Raw genomic sequence first — 13,894 nt, 5'->3', positions numbered from 1 at the left:
TCATCTGTAATAGTCTTTAACTGGAGATTAAGTATGATTTAGAAAAATGTGTGCGCATGTCAAGTTGACAAGGGATGGATTATGATGGTCAGTATTGCAAGTCAACTTGGCTGAGCTATTGGTGTTGTTGTGTGCCGTGGAGTCGGTTCCGACTCATAGCGACCCTACACAGGGTTTCCAAGGCTGTAAATCTTTACGGGAGCAGACCACCTCATCTTTCTCCCACGGAACCCGCTGGTAGTTTCGAACTGCTGACCTTGTGGCTTGCAGCCCGATTCGTAACCACTACGCTACTATAGTACCAATTTATTCAATTGAATACTAATCTACATGTTGCTATGAAAATGTTTTCTAGATGTGATTAAAGTCCATAATCAGCCGACTTTAAGTAGGGGAGATTATCCTAGATCACATGGGTAGGTTTGATTCAATCAGTTAAAGGCCACAAGAGAAGAGTTGAACCTTCCCTGACGAAAGAATTCTACATGCTGATTGTAGCTTCAAATCAAGTTCTTGAATTCCAACCTATCCTTCCTGATGGCCGGCCGTATGGATTTCTGATCTGCCTACATAGCTCTCACATTTCTTGCAATAACTCTTTTGACACAAGTGGGGGGCATCAAAAAGTTCATGGAAAAATGGAATTGAAACATAATACAATTTTTCTATGAACTCTTTGAAGCCTACGTCATATATCGCTTAGTAGTTCTGTTTTCTGCTGAACCCTGACTAATACAGAGGTAAGCAAAACTGCACCATTCATTCTTAAACTGTCATGCTGTTGTAGTTGTTAAATATAGGGTTTCCCAGGAGCAACTGGTGGGTTTGAACTACTGACCTTGCCATTCAAACCAACCTTGCAGTTCAGTGCTTATCCTATTACGTCACAACAAGACTGTTGTGGTGGTGGTTGTGAGTCAGTTTCAACTCATAGGACTCTGCAGAGGGTTTCTGAGGTTGTAAATCTTTAAGGGAGCAGAAACCCTCATCTATCTCCTATGGTAGTTTCGAACTGCTGACCTTGAGGTTCGCAGCCCGATTCATAACCACTATGCTACCAGAGCTCCTTAGGGCTGTCACAGCAATGATATATTCAATGGCAGCTAACGTGTAGTTTATAAAGTGTAGTGTTAGACTTAGTTAAAACAAAAATCATTCATTTCCTTTTTTAAAAACTTTCATTAATGTAAGGGGTCAAGATTCTATAGATATGTTTATCCCTGGACAGTTCTCAAAGAGCAACATCATCTCTCTTTTTTCTAAATCTTTTAATAAAATTATACTCCATATATATTCAGAAGTCCAAGTTTATATTGTGAGTCTGTTCTAACTATACAGCACCAACTCTGTCAAAGGTTAAAACATTTCAGTTAAAACAGATCCTAAGTTTCATACAAAATGGACTCAAATGATCTACAAAAACTTAAACCTTTAGTATCTAAGTCAAAAATACTAGTCTACACAAGACATTCTGAACACTGAAAGCTTAAGTTAATCATTTCTTTGGTAAAAAGTATTTACAAACTCTAGTTGCATTTCATAATATTAAACTTTACTTACTTAACACCATATCTGTCTCTAAACATAATATGGTCCCTAAATGTGCGGTTGACATCAAGGTCAATTTGTCTGATATCAGGCGAACAACCCCGAGCTCTGTGTTTTAATTTCTGAAGAGGAAAAGGAAAAAAAAAAAAAAAAAGTACATTTTTATGGAAATCAGTTATTGAAAGTTTACGGCAATAAAATAATTTTTTTTTTAAGTTTAAGAAAATCATTTCTATGGTCAAAAAATTAAAATATAACAAGATACCCTAAGAAAGTCTCCCTCCTACCAAAGCTCCCATTATTTGTCGCCATATTCCTTTTCCCTTGTATACTGTCAATGTAGTTAGATTTTAAAATTTTGTTTTCCTGCAGTTTATGCTACTAAGCTCATGCAAAAGCTCTTCATAGCTGAGCCAGATACTTCCTCCAGCACAATCGTTTTTTCTCGGAGCTGAACATTGCCTTTTTATTTTTATTTTCTACCTACTTGTCACTAATTCAATCCCACACTCACTTTAAGTTGCAGAAATCACCTTTTAAGATATTTTATGATGCCCATTTCATCTTCTGAAAGACACCTTGCCCAGATCTCAGTGTGGCTTTGCTGACCACTAGGTCTGCTGCACAGCTGGTATCTGGAATCTCTCTTCCATCTACTAGGCTTCCCTTTGCTTTTCTTATGTGTTCAGTCTCCTGTTTCCTGGGTCTTTGAGCTTCTTCTTTCTTGGTTTATTCTCTGTCTATAGAGGAGCACACCTCCAGTAGCTCCTGTGAAAGGGTGCATGTACGATCTTTTTTTTTTTAACTTTGAATGTTTGATATATCTACTCTTATATTTAACTGTTTGGCTGTTTTAGCATTGTAAGTTGGTAAATATTTTTTTGCTCAAAAGGCACTGTTTGTTTCCAGATTAGCCACTCTAATTCTTGTTTCTTTATATGAAATCTGTTGTTCTTTCATCATTTATTTTCCACACTAGAAGACTCAAGGAGTTCTTGCTCTCCATGCTCTAAAACTTCACATATCTGTGTTTGCGTGATGTGAATCTATTTCTTTATCTGCAAGGTTGGATGGATCCCTTCTGTCTTAAAAATTCCCCTCTCAATTCAGAGACATTATTTCCAACAATTCCTTTGTGATTTCCTCATCTCCTTGCCCCATTCCCATTTGCTCTTTCTGGAATTGTTATAACAATGTGGTATCTCCTAGCTTATTTAATTTTCTTATACTTTCTCGATTACTTTCTATCTCGGTTTTTTGTTTGTTTGTTTGTTTTTCTAGTCTACTTTCTGGGAAAGTTCTTCAATTTTTATTTTCAACCCCTCCTCATAAGCTTTTCATTTTAGTATCATTTTTATATTCATAACCTCTTTGTTGTTCTTGGGAGTTCCTTTTTCATAGTATCCTATACTTGTTTTATAGATGTAATACTACTTCTATTTCTCTGAAGATATTGATAATTTTTTTTTTTTAAATAGCATCTTCTTGCTCTATAGTGTGCTTTTTACAAGTTGCCTTTTCTTCCATTTGTTTGTTTTAGTTTGTCATTCAAGTTAGCTTCTTTCTTCATATGAATAGTAAAATCCTTTCTTGTCTGCTTCTATTTTAAAATGGGACACATAAAAAGCAGACTAAAAGTGCTGGATACAGGGGTGGGGCTTCCAAGCTGTGGTCTTCATTTTCGAGTGATCTGGCTGGGCAGTTTCACCGGGGCTCCCTGATGTCAGTATCTGTGGGTTTACTCTCTAGGTTAGTCAGTCAAATTCCTCAGAGAAGGCTCTTCCCTCCTCCTGCCAAGAAGACAAGCACCTGGCTGCCAATGATCTGGTAGTTCAGTGGAGGAAACAGTCAGAATGGCCCAGATTCAAGATATACAAGTCCTCTGCCTTCATTGCAGCAGCCCTACAGCAAAGCAGTTTATGTCCCAACCAGAGGTACTGTTTTATCCTTTCCAAATAATAAAACTTAATAGTGATGGTGAGGGTGTAGGGAACTCTGTTTTTAAAATAGGCTTTCAACCACATAGCCTGTTTTTACTTTACTGCCACTTCCTAGTGTTAGGAATTAGAGAGCCTTTTGGAGATTCTGAGATATCAATTATGTTACTTCAATTTTTCACTATCAGCCTGAAAGTTGAGCTTTATTGAGCTTACTGGTTTAAAAAATAGGTAACTCTTAATTTCTCCCATTTTCTTATTTCTTGGAGGTTTGCCTTTTTAAAAACCCTATACAGGGTTTTTGAGGAGTGGCTGTTGGACTTGAATCACTGACCTTGTGGTTAGCATATACATATGTTATTTTGTTGTTGTTAAGTGCCATGGAGACAGTTCTGACTCATAGCAGCCCTGTATAGGGTTTCCGAGGAGCGGCTGGTGAGCTTGAACCACAGATCTTGCTACCTTACAGTCTAGTGCATTAACCTACAGCACCACACCAGACTCCACATATACTGACAGGTAACAGGCATTTATAGTAAAAATCAATCTCTTGTTGTTGCTAAGGGCTAGCAAGTTGGTTTTGACTCATAAACCTGTAGAGTGTTTCTGAGGCTATACATCTTTGCAGGAGTAGAAAGTCTCATCTTTCTCCCGGAGAGCTGCTGGTGGGCTCAAATGCTGATGCTGTGGTTTGCAGTCCAGTACATATAAAAACATTGTTTTTATTATTGTGACTTATGTCATGGTATTTTCAATAACTTCATATGCATGTGAAAGTTGGACAGTGAATAAGGGAATACTGTTGAAGAATTGATGCATTTGAGTTATGGCACTGGAGGAAAATATTAAAAGTACCACGGACCACCAGAACAACAAACAAATCTGTGTTGGAAGAAGTATGGCCAGAATGCTACTTGGAAACCAGGATGCCCACACTTCGTCTCTCATACTTCAGACATAGTATCAAGAAGGTCCAGTCCCTGGAGAAGGGTATCATGTTTGGTAAAGTGGAGGGCCAGCTTAAAAAAAAGAGGAAGACCCTCAGTGAGCTAGACTGGCACAGTGGCAACAGCAATGGGTTCATATGTAGCAACGATTGTGAGGCTGGCACAGAACGGAACAGTGTTTCCTTCTGTTGTGCATAGGGCTGCTATGAGTCAGTACTGATTCAGTAGCACCTAACAACAATAAGAACAGAAGGAAGTGTGTATGGGTATATCTGGATTATATGTGTGTATGCTAAGTGGTATGTGAATATACACATATAATTGTGTTTTGAAATGAGATCTCAGAGAAGGGCAGGCTCTGCAGTTTTTTAAAACATGGCGAATAGTCATTATTTTTCAGAGTCCTGGTATGGCATTGTAGGATAAGCACTGGGCTGTTAACTGTGAGGTCAATGATTAAAACACACCAGCCACTTATCGGAACTCCTATACATGGTGGCTATGAGTCAGAAGCCACTTGATGGCACCTAGCAATAACAAAGATGGGAAAGATACTTGAAGTATTGAGTAGGAATCATTTTATTCTCCAAATACTATTAGTGTATGCTACTTCTGATAAAAACTGGTCCAGAAGACATTACAAAACTGTAACTTAAAACAAAACAGAAAGTCTGCTTGTTCATTTAATAGCTAAGGAAAAAAATAATGGACAAATTAAGAGGTTTTGATCATTGTTACTGAAAAACTGAATATAAAAACATAGGAAGAACATGTTTGACAAGATAAGATTTTTTTAAAAAAGCTTTAAAATTTAACTGGAAGACAGAAAAATACCTAAACATATCTACAGTATCAGTTACTCTAGAGTACAAAAAATTCCAACATAAGAAAAGGTCTCATGACAGAAGAAAAGCCCAGTTAAGCAGCTTTAAATCTTAATGAAAGGAGACAGATTCCTGTTATCTCTGAGGTAGGTTAGATTAAGATCCAAGAGTGTTACAACAATATTGAAAATAAACATCTTATTTTAAAATAAATCTAATAAAACCATGAACCTGCGGGCAGAAATACAGTAAAAACAATGTAGATGCAAATGGGAGATGAAAATCTGTAATCTCACTGTAGGTTTGGCCTACATGATCACTGAGCCAAGCTAAGGCTGGAGAAGATGAGGTTGTTAACCACTGCTGACGGAGCCTCTGCCATTTGTGAGACATCGCTAGACACAAAAGAGACACATACAAATGAGATGCAATGAAAAACTAAACAAAACAGGGTAACGGAGTCACTGAAAACACTAGTTCTGGAGCCAGGACAACCCGGATTTTAAGCCCTGTGTCTGCCATTTGTAAGCTCAAGGACGTTAACTTAACCTTGCTGGGCTCAGTTTCTTCATCTGTGAAATGAAAATAAGAACAGTAATCATAATCATAACTCTGCCTCTTGGTATTGTAGCAAGAAGAAAATGACTTAATCCACATAAATAAGCTCAAATAATGTTAGCTGTCTCCAAGGTAAAGAAGGTACTGTATGTTAAAAATGACAGTATTTCAAAAAAATGGGATTAAAAAATAAAAGACTTTTTTCCATGAACTTTTTGAAGTCCCCTTGTACAGTAATATGAAGCTTCAGATTAAAAAATGAGTTCTTTTTTCTCCCCTTTTTCCCTTTCTTTCAGAAATGAAGCCTACCTCCGACATCTATTCTGTGAAGGCTTCCCGAATCAGAGAGGTCAATAGTAGTTTCTTTTCTTTTCTTTCCACTTCGGAACTATGCCCATTTGCCTCACTGTTTTTAGAGTATTTCTCACGTGTTACTCGATGGCACTTCACAACAACAACTAGTAGTAAGTACTCTGGGTGTAGCACTGCAGGCTAATGTGCTGGACTGCTAGGTCCATTTGATCTGCAAGGTCGACGGTTCAAGTTCACCAGCCGCTCCCCAAAAATCCTATACAGGATTACTATGGGTCAGAACCAACTCGATGGCACTTCACAACAACAACAGGTAGTATCAAGGACTTCTGGTGTGGCACTGCAGGATAGGCACTAGACTGCAAACTACAAGGTCAGCAGTTCACACCCACTAACTACTCATTGGTAATCCTATACAGGGTCACTATGGGTCAGAACCGACTTGATGGCACTTGACAATAACAACTGATATTAAATAGTTTTATGCAATCCTGTCTCCCTCAATGAGAAATTTCAAGACATTGCACCTATGCCAACCTTGTAGTTTGCAGTCTAGTGCCTACCCTGCAGTGCCACACCAGAAGTCCTTAATACTACTATGAAAATGTCTTATGCCTTTCAAAGATGAATATAAAACTTAGTGTGACAAGGAGGTAAATTCATGTACTAGTTAATTTAAGAAAAGTATTTGTGGTCAATGAGTCAAAAGCTTATCTACAGGGTGATAATAAACAACAAGTTTACACTAATCATCTTGAGGGCTAATTCTTTTATCATATGTGAAGAAAACAGTCATATACAGACAGCTGTTGGATAAATGGCATTCTGCTGTCATTTCCCATAAGCTCTAATATTGATACTGTACATCTACTTATTAGTACTACATTAGAAAAGCAGTGGCTACAATCAGGTCTCACTCACTTTTCTTTACAAACACGCCCCACTACCGATTGATCATTTTAAGTTACTTATATTTCGAAGCACTTGACAATTACTGATTAACACAGAAAATAACATTTTAACTGAAGGATTTTGTTTGAAAATTAGGAAGTAAATTACAATAAGCAAATAAAAACAGCAAAGAAATATATACTAGGCCTATAAAACCCAAAGTAATTTAATTTTAATATAAACCAAATGATGCTATGGAATATGTTACATCACTTTGAAAGATTAAAAAATTTTTTTTTCTTATTTTCAAATTTGAAAATAAGAGGTTAAGTCTTAGATACTCACACTATAAAGGTCTCTGGTTTCTTCTTTCATTTTAGGGATCTCAAGAAGTAAAGCCCAGACTTCACCTCTGAGCTGGAGTGGAATGCCTTTGTAAATTCTCCTATGAAACTTATTAAAAGGAAAATAAAATACAAGGTTACAAACTCACAAAAGCTTACACTAGGGCTTTAAATCAAATTAATCAGTAAACTTGTCACTTATTTTCAAAGTACTACTGATACGTAACTAACACATTTTGGCATGGTACATTTGGATCATGCTGTCTCCATTCTTCCGAGCATACACTGAAGAGACAGAATAACCAAGTAAGAAAATGTTAAATATGCCTAGCTTTTTCATACCATTAAGAAGGTGCTACTTTAAATAGCAGGAACACAGTCTGTGCCTTTTTTTTTTTTACAGTACAGGCACTCCCCAAGTTGTAAGTACCTGATTTCCATACTCCCTGTAATATAATTCACTTGTTGCACACTTTTCTTCCTTTTTCCCTGTATACCTAAAAGATACTCTGTAGAGCAAAATTGTTGCCTTGGGCCAAAAGCATCCTCATAGAGTGTACATAATGCTAAGTAACGCCTCATCTCTTTCCTACCACCTTCTCTCCGGGCTCTCCGGGAACTTAGCAAGCGCTTTTCTGTAACGTCTATTTTTAACTAAGTTAATTTCGTCTCAAGCAGTAGTCAGTCTTTTCTTTCCTCTTTCTCCTCCTGATTCTACATTTTATAAAATGAATTATAATGACCATGGCATATGTAGTGTCTATTTTTCTGCCCAATTTAACTTATTAAAATAATGGGAGGAGAACAAAATTAAAATAAACCCAAGAGTAGAAAGCAATAATCATAATGTTATAAAATACGATATATCTAAACTTAGGATCTATAAAGAATGCATCTGGAACCCAAGGTGTTGTTATATATAATAAATATACATCATATATAAATTAAAATAATGTATTATTTTGCTGCGGTTGCTATGAAATGCCATGGAGTCGGTTCCAACTCATAGCAACCTTATATAGGGTTTCTGAGACTGAAAGTCTTTATGGGAGCTGAAAGCCTCATCTTTCTCCGTGGAACCGCTGGTAGTTTCAAACTGCGGACCGTGAGATTAGTAGCCTGACTCGTAACCACTACAATACCAGAGCTCCATCCAGTGTCAAGGAGTGCCTGGTTTAAACCATCGACTTGCAGTTAGCAGTCCAGTGCTTATCCAATAATGCCACACCAGACTCTCTTGTTGTTGTTGTTGTTAAGTGCTGTGGAGTTGGTTCTAACTCATAGCAACCTTATATAGGGTTTCAGAGACTGTAAATCTTTACAGGAGCTGAAAGCCTCATCTTTCTCCTGTGGAACAGCTGGTAGTTTTGAACTGCCGACCTTGAGGTTAGCAACCCAATTCGTAACCACTATGGCACTGTGGGGCTAATGCATCAGACTATAAAGTTGTTTGAACTACAAGGTCAGTAGTTCAAGCTCACCAGCTGCTCCTTGGAAACCCTATACATGGTTGCTATGGGTCAGAATCGACTCCATGGCCCTTAACAACAACATTACTATAATGGAAGCAGAGAGGAACTACTTCTGCACGAAAGAGGGAAGATTTCCTTTAGAGGAAATGACAGTAAACTCAATATTGAACGATACACAGGAATTTGCCAGAAAAGATAAATGTGGTTGGGGACAAGGGTGAGTATAATGATGAATTAAATAGTTAAAATAATGTTAACAGTGGTTACACCAGCATTTTCTGATTACGTATTATGACATTATGTTATATAAAACACCTGCTATGTACTTTATTTCTTGTAACACCCCTATAGAGGGAGGTATTACTATTATCATCTGCATTGTAGAGATGAAAAAAAAATAAGATGTAGTAAGGTTAAGTAAGTAGCTCGAAGTCATACAACTACTCAGCCGTGGTGAAAGGATTCAAATCCAGGCTGTCTGACTCCAAAGTCTATAGTCTTAACAACCATGATAAGAACTTCTTATATATTAATGTCTTGAACTGCAAGGTTGGTGATTCAAGCTCACCAGTCGTTTCTCGGAAACCCTATACAGGGTTGCTATGGGTTGGAACTGACCCGATGGCACTTAACAACAACAGTTAATAGTACCACTTAAAAAGAATCATTCAAGTTCTTTTATAAATACATTTATGGACACTGATATATACTTTTTAGGAGGCCCAAAACAAGACTGACTGACATCTACCTTTTCTTCCCAAGTATCTTTGTTCATTTGGTAATAAAATCAAACAGTTTATTTCAGATAAATTTAAAAATCCCTCAATTAAAAAATGTTAACAAATAATGTAATGTTTTCAGTGCTTTTTTTCTAACCTTAGTGATTTTAAAATAGTAATAAATGTGCCAGTCCATGTTATAAGTAACATTATTGATTACTTATAAGAGCTTTGAGTGAACCAGACAAATTTGTCACAATTTTGTGAGACTTTCAAAACTCCAAGTGTATGATACATACAAAGTTCACTCTCCTGCTGCGAATAATGATTCTTACATCTCCTCAGTTGACGTAATCGTAACTGCTGTATTGACTCCTTCTACTCTGCCTTCAAATAGGCACTAGTTTCTTTCATCTGGAACCTAAAAAATTCACAGCCAGAGCTCTATTACCATTTTCTTCTGACCTCTGATTTACAAATACCAAAAGGGAAAGCTATGTAATAGCTGTAGAGCTGTGGTTGGCTGCAAGCTCAAAGGCTTGTGGTTCAAACCTACCCGATAGCTCTGTGAGAGACGGACTAGCTCCTAGGGATCTGCTCCTGCAAAGGTATACATAGGAAAGGACACAAAGGTGTCCCAGGAAAACCCTTTGGGACAGTTCTACTGAGTCACATGGGGTTGCTATGAGCCAACATTGATTTCATAGCATTAGCAGAGTTTGGACAAAGATCCCTCGTTTGCCATTAGCCAAAGGGTGGATCTGGCCAATTTATTTATAAATAATATGCCTCCCTTTTTCCACCGGTAAAATAAAATATTGGCTAATATGGTCTCAAAGGTCCATTAAGTAATATGATTTTTTTTTTAATGTGTATCTGCAGTCGGTACTCCACCACTGTGACATAACTTAGACACGATTCTAACATGAAACATGACTACTTAAAATCATAGTGATCTCCACTGAAACAGAGCAGACTTGATTTAATACAACATGTCTGTAAAAGACAGCATGACTACACACAGGTGGGTAGTCACTGTGAGAACAAACAGGCCACACAAACAACCTTAATGGAACTAGTTCATCAGAGCTTGTTTTCAAGAAATTCAAATCTTTGCTCTATTGGAGCTATATTTTTACTTCAAGATCTTTTTTAGACGTTTCTCTGTATTGTTGTTGTTAGGTGTTGTCAAGTTGATTACGACTGAGAGCGACCCTGTATAAGGTTTCCAAGGAGCAGCTGGTGGGTTTGAACTGCTGGTTTTTTGGTTCACACTGACCTTGTGGTCCAGTGATGACCTTAGAGCCCCACACCAGGACCTTGTACTATTACTATGTAAGTAGGGAATCTGTGGCGAAAACACATCTACACTTTGAAAGAGAAGAAAAATATGAAAATATGTGCTACTTTTTTTTACTTCATTGCAATTTAAACTAGGTATAAATTGAAAGCAGTAATTCTTTCAGACGATGCATTCTGTTTCACACCAAATTGGACCATATACATCACCAAATGATGCTAGCATTATAGTTGTGGTATAGTGCTTTAAAATTATACATCAAAGAAATAGTTCTGTTAAAATCACTCTTAATAGGAACTGCATTAGCCAGAGTTGCTGTCAGCATAATAGCCTAGTAGAATTGCTCATTTTTAGAGGCTTACATACTTTCACAGATATATGTACACGAGAGAAGAACATAAAGCCATAATTCCACAAATATCTTATTAGACTGAATGTGAGATTAAAGTGTAGGTGTGCAAGGCATCACAATTTATCCTGTAATTACCACTTGAGCAATCTTTTCCTAAGGTAAAAGTAGTTGTCAACTTTAGACCAATCTGAGACAGCATAATATTAAACAAGAGCACAGGTGTTGTAACCAGTATTCTGATGTGAACTGATTCCTTTAACAACCATCGTGAGCTTTAAACCTAATGTTAAAATAGACAGCCGATAAAAGTTTAAAAAAACAACAAATGAACTTACTCCTTGTGAAAATAAAATAATAAAAGCTTGACACGCTTTAAAGAAATTTAGGATGCTCAAAAAGATACTGACATTAGCCCTTTTAGATACCCAGCTGTATGACAAAAAGATTTTCATGGTAAATAAGTTTAATGTGATTTAAGGCACTCTTAAAAATTCATAGGACTCCTATAGTAAAGTAACCCTGCTTACCTTTTCAGCTCTAATTTTTCCAAATCTATTTACCGAAAGAACCTTTATCTCATGCATTAATAAGTAATATCTACTGATTGCTTAATGGTTGTTAGGCACTATTCTATGTGCTTTTTCTACATTAAACAGTCTTATGGGGTAGGTATGGAGTCCTGGTGTGGCGCTGTGGGTTAATGCACCAGACTGCAAAGCCGTTTGAACTGCAAGGTCAGCAGTTCAAGCCCACCAGCTACTCCTAGGAAACCCTATACAGGGTCACTATGGGTCGGAACTGACTCGACAGTACTTCACAACAACAACAATAACATGAGGGAGGTACTATTATTACCCCCATTTTACAGACAGCAATCTAAGGCAGACAAAAAAAGCTTAATACATTCACTAAGGCTGCAAAGCTAGTTGAGTGGCAGAGCTTGGGTTTGAAGCAAAGTGTGGCTCCAATTATCTGTCTCTTAACCATTAGGCAATACTGCTTCAATAGAATAACTATTAAAATGCAAGGAGCTGCTGTTCCCTGGAATTCTTGGTGACATACAATAATTGACATCTACACAAGTAGGAGAAGATATTATATAGAAAAAGGCATGAGAATAGCAGGCAAAATTTTTAACAGTTGTGTTTTGCTGGTAAGGGCTATGAATGATTTCTTTTCTTCCCTTTAAAATTTTTACAATGTCCAATCTTCTTTTAAAAAAAAGAATAGCAATAGTTAGTATTCACTGAATGCCTGCTATACGCTAAGTGCTTTGTATGCATTAAATCTTGATCCTTTTGAAATGGATACTATTACCTCCATTTTACACATGAGGAAATTGAGGCTTAGCTACCAGAAGTTCTCAAAACATGGTCCATGGGGTCAAAACTATTTTCATACTAATACTACAATGTTACTTGCCTTTTTCACTGTTCCCTTCCTCTGGTGATGGAAGACAAGCAATGGTGGTAAAACGATGGCCCCTTAGTGAAAATCCAGGCAGCCCTAGGACTGTACTAGAAGTTATTCTAGTCTTCACTCACAGTTAAAAACAAAAAAAGACCAATTTCACTTAAGAATAACCTTAATGAGCCAGTCAAGATTGTTTTTATTAACACTCAACCCTTGGAGACAGGCCATATTGATAGGGGAAAACGTGAACTAGACATGAAGTACTTGTGATGCATCTGAAGCACGATGGCTGCCTGGAGAAAAAGCACTTAGGAAATATTTTGACGTGATTATGAACCAACTATTTTTTTTCCTCGTGAAAATGCCATTGTTTCTTGAAACAATGACTAACTACTCAACTTGGGGTATTCAGATTTGGGGATTTTGTAGGCATTTTCTCAATTGGCAATATTTGTTGCCGCCAATAACACTTGAGCTTCTAAGCAAAAATTAGATTTTTGGAAAACATGAATCTCCACGAACTTGATAGCTTCATAATCAATAAAGACTTTCCAGATATGATTGGTGGTGATATGGATGAGTGTGAGCAAGTGTTAAATTGGCTTAAAACTGTACACAAATGCAGGTTATAAACATTTAAACTGAGGCTTGGTAGAAACTTATGGAAGAGGAGGCTGGCAAACTATCCAAGGCCAGTCCTTTCTCTCCTCTGATCAGTGTATCCTGGAACTAATGCAACCATTAAGACCCCAAAGGGGAGCCAACCTGAAGGTAAATCGGACACAGCCTAAGGCAGAGCAGAGAGATTGAAGGAACACACCTTTATGCAAGATAACTGAGCAACTGAACTTAATCACCCCTGAAGTCCCTTTTGCCTCCAGATCATCCAATAGATCCTCTAATTGTTAAAACCAATTTGAAATTAGTTTTCTGTAACATATGACATAAAGACTCCAAATTTGAAGTAATTTAATATATACTAACATACATATATGAATGTAACCCTTTTATAATAAAAAAGAAATGGCAAGAACACCCCAAAGTTGCAGATAGTATCCATTTGATCTAGCCTCGATGGTTGATAATCAGAACTCAACTAGAGGAAGATAGAAAAATAAAACGAAACAAATTTTGATAAAGGAAATGAGGGTAAATTGCTACAATTTGATGAACTTGACCTATATTCATGGAGGTAGTAACTCTAAATACCAACAAAGGGAAAGAGTCTTCACATCAAGTATCAATGCTATCCCCTCTGTACACAGGGTAAATAGGGA

The 13,894-nt window shown here is 37.1% G+C and overlaps 1 protein-coding gene across 1 annotated transcript in view; it reads right to left on the bottom strand.

The window, feature by feature from the left end:
- Positions 1 to 13,894, bottom strand: part of USP6NL (USP6 N-terminal like) — a 76,897-nt gene that overhangs the window by 31,627 nt on the left and 31,376 nt on the right. Inside the window, exons 6-7 of the mRNA XM_006873169.1 lie at positions 7,363 to 7,470; positions 1,561 to 1,670 (exon numbers count right to left, since the gene is read on the bottom strand). Of these exons, the coding sequence (XP_006873231.1) occupies positions 1,561 to 1,670; positions 7,363 to 7,470 (218 nt within the window). The remainder of the gene's footprint in view (positions 1 to 1,560; positions 1,671 to 7,362; positions 7,471 to 13,894) is intronic.

The sequence above is a fragment of the Chrysochloris asiatica genome, unplaced genomic scaffold (assembly GCF_000296735.1).
Source record: "Chrysochloris asiatica unplaced genomic scaffold, ChrAsi1.0 scaffold00226, whole genome shotgun sequence".
Taxonomy (NCBI): domain Eukaryota; kingdom Metazoa; phylum Chordata; class Mammalia; order Afrosoricida; family Chrysochloridae; genus Chrysochloris; species Chrysochloris asiatica.
The sequence above is the reverse complement of the archived record's forward strand: the minus strand, read 5'-3'. Positions and strand labels throughout refer to the sequence as shown.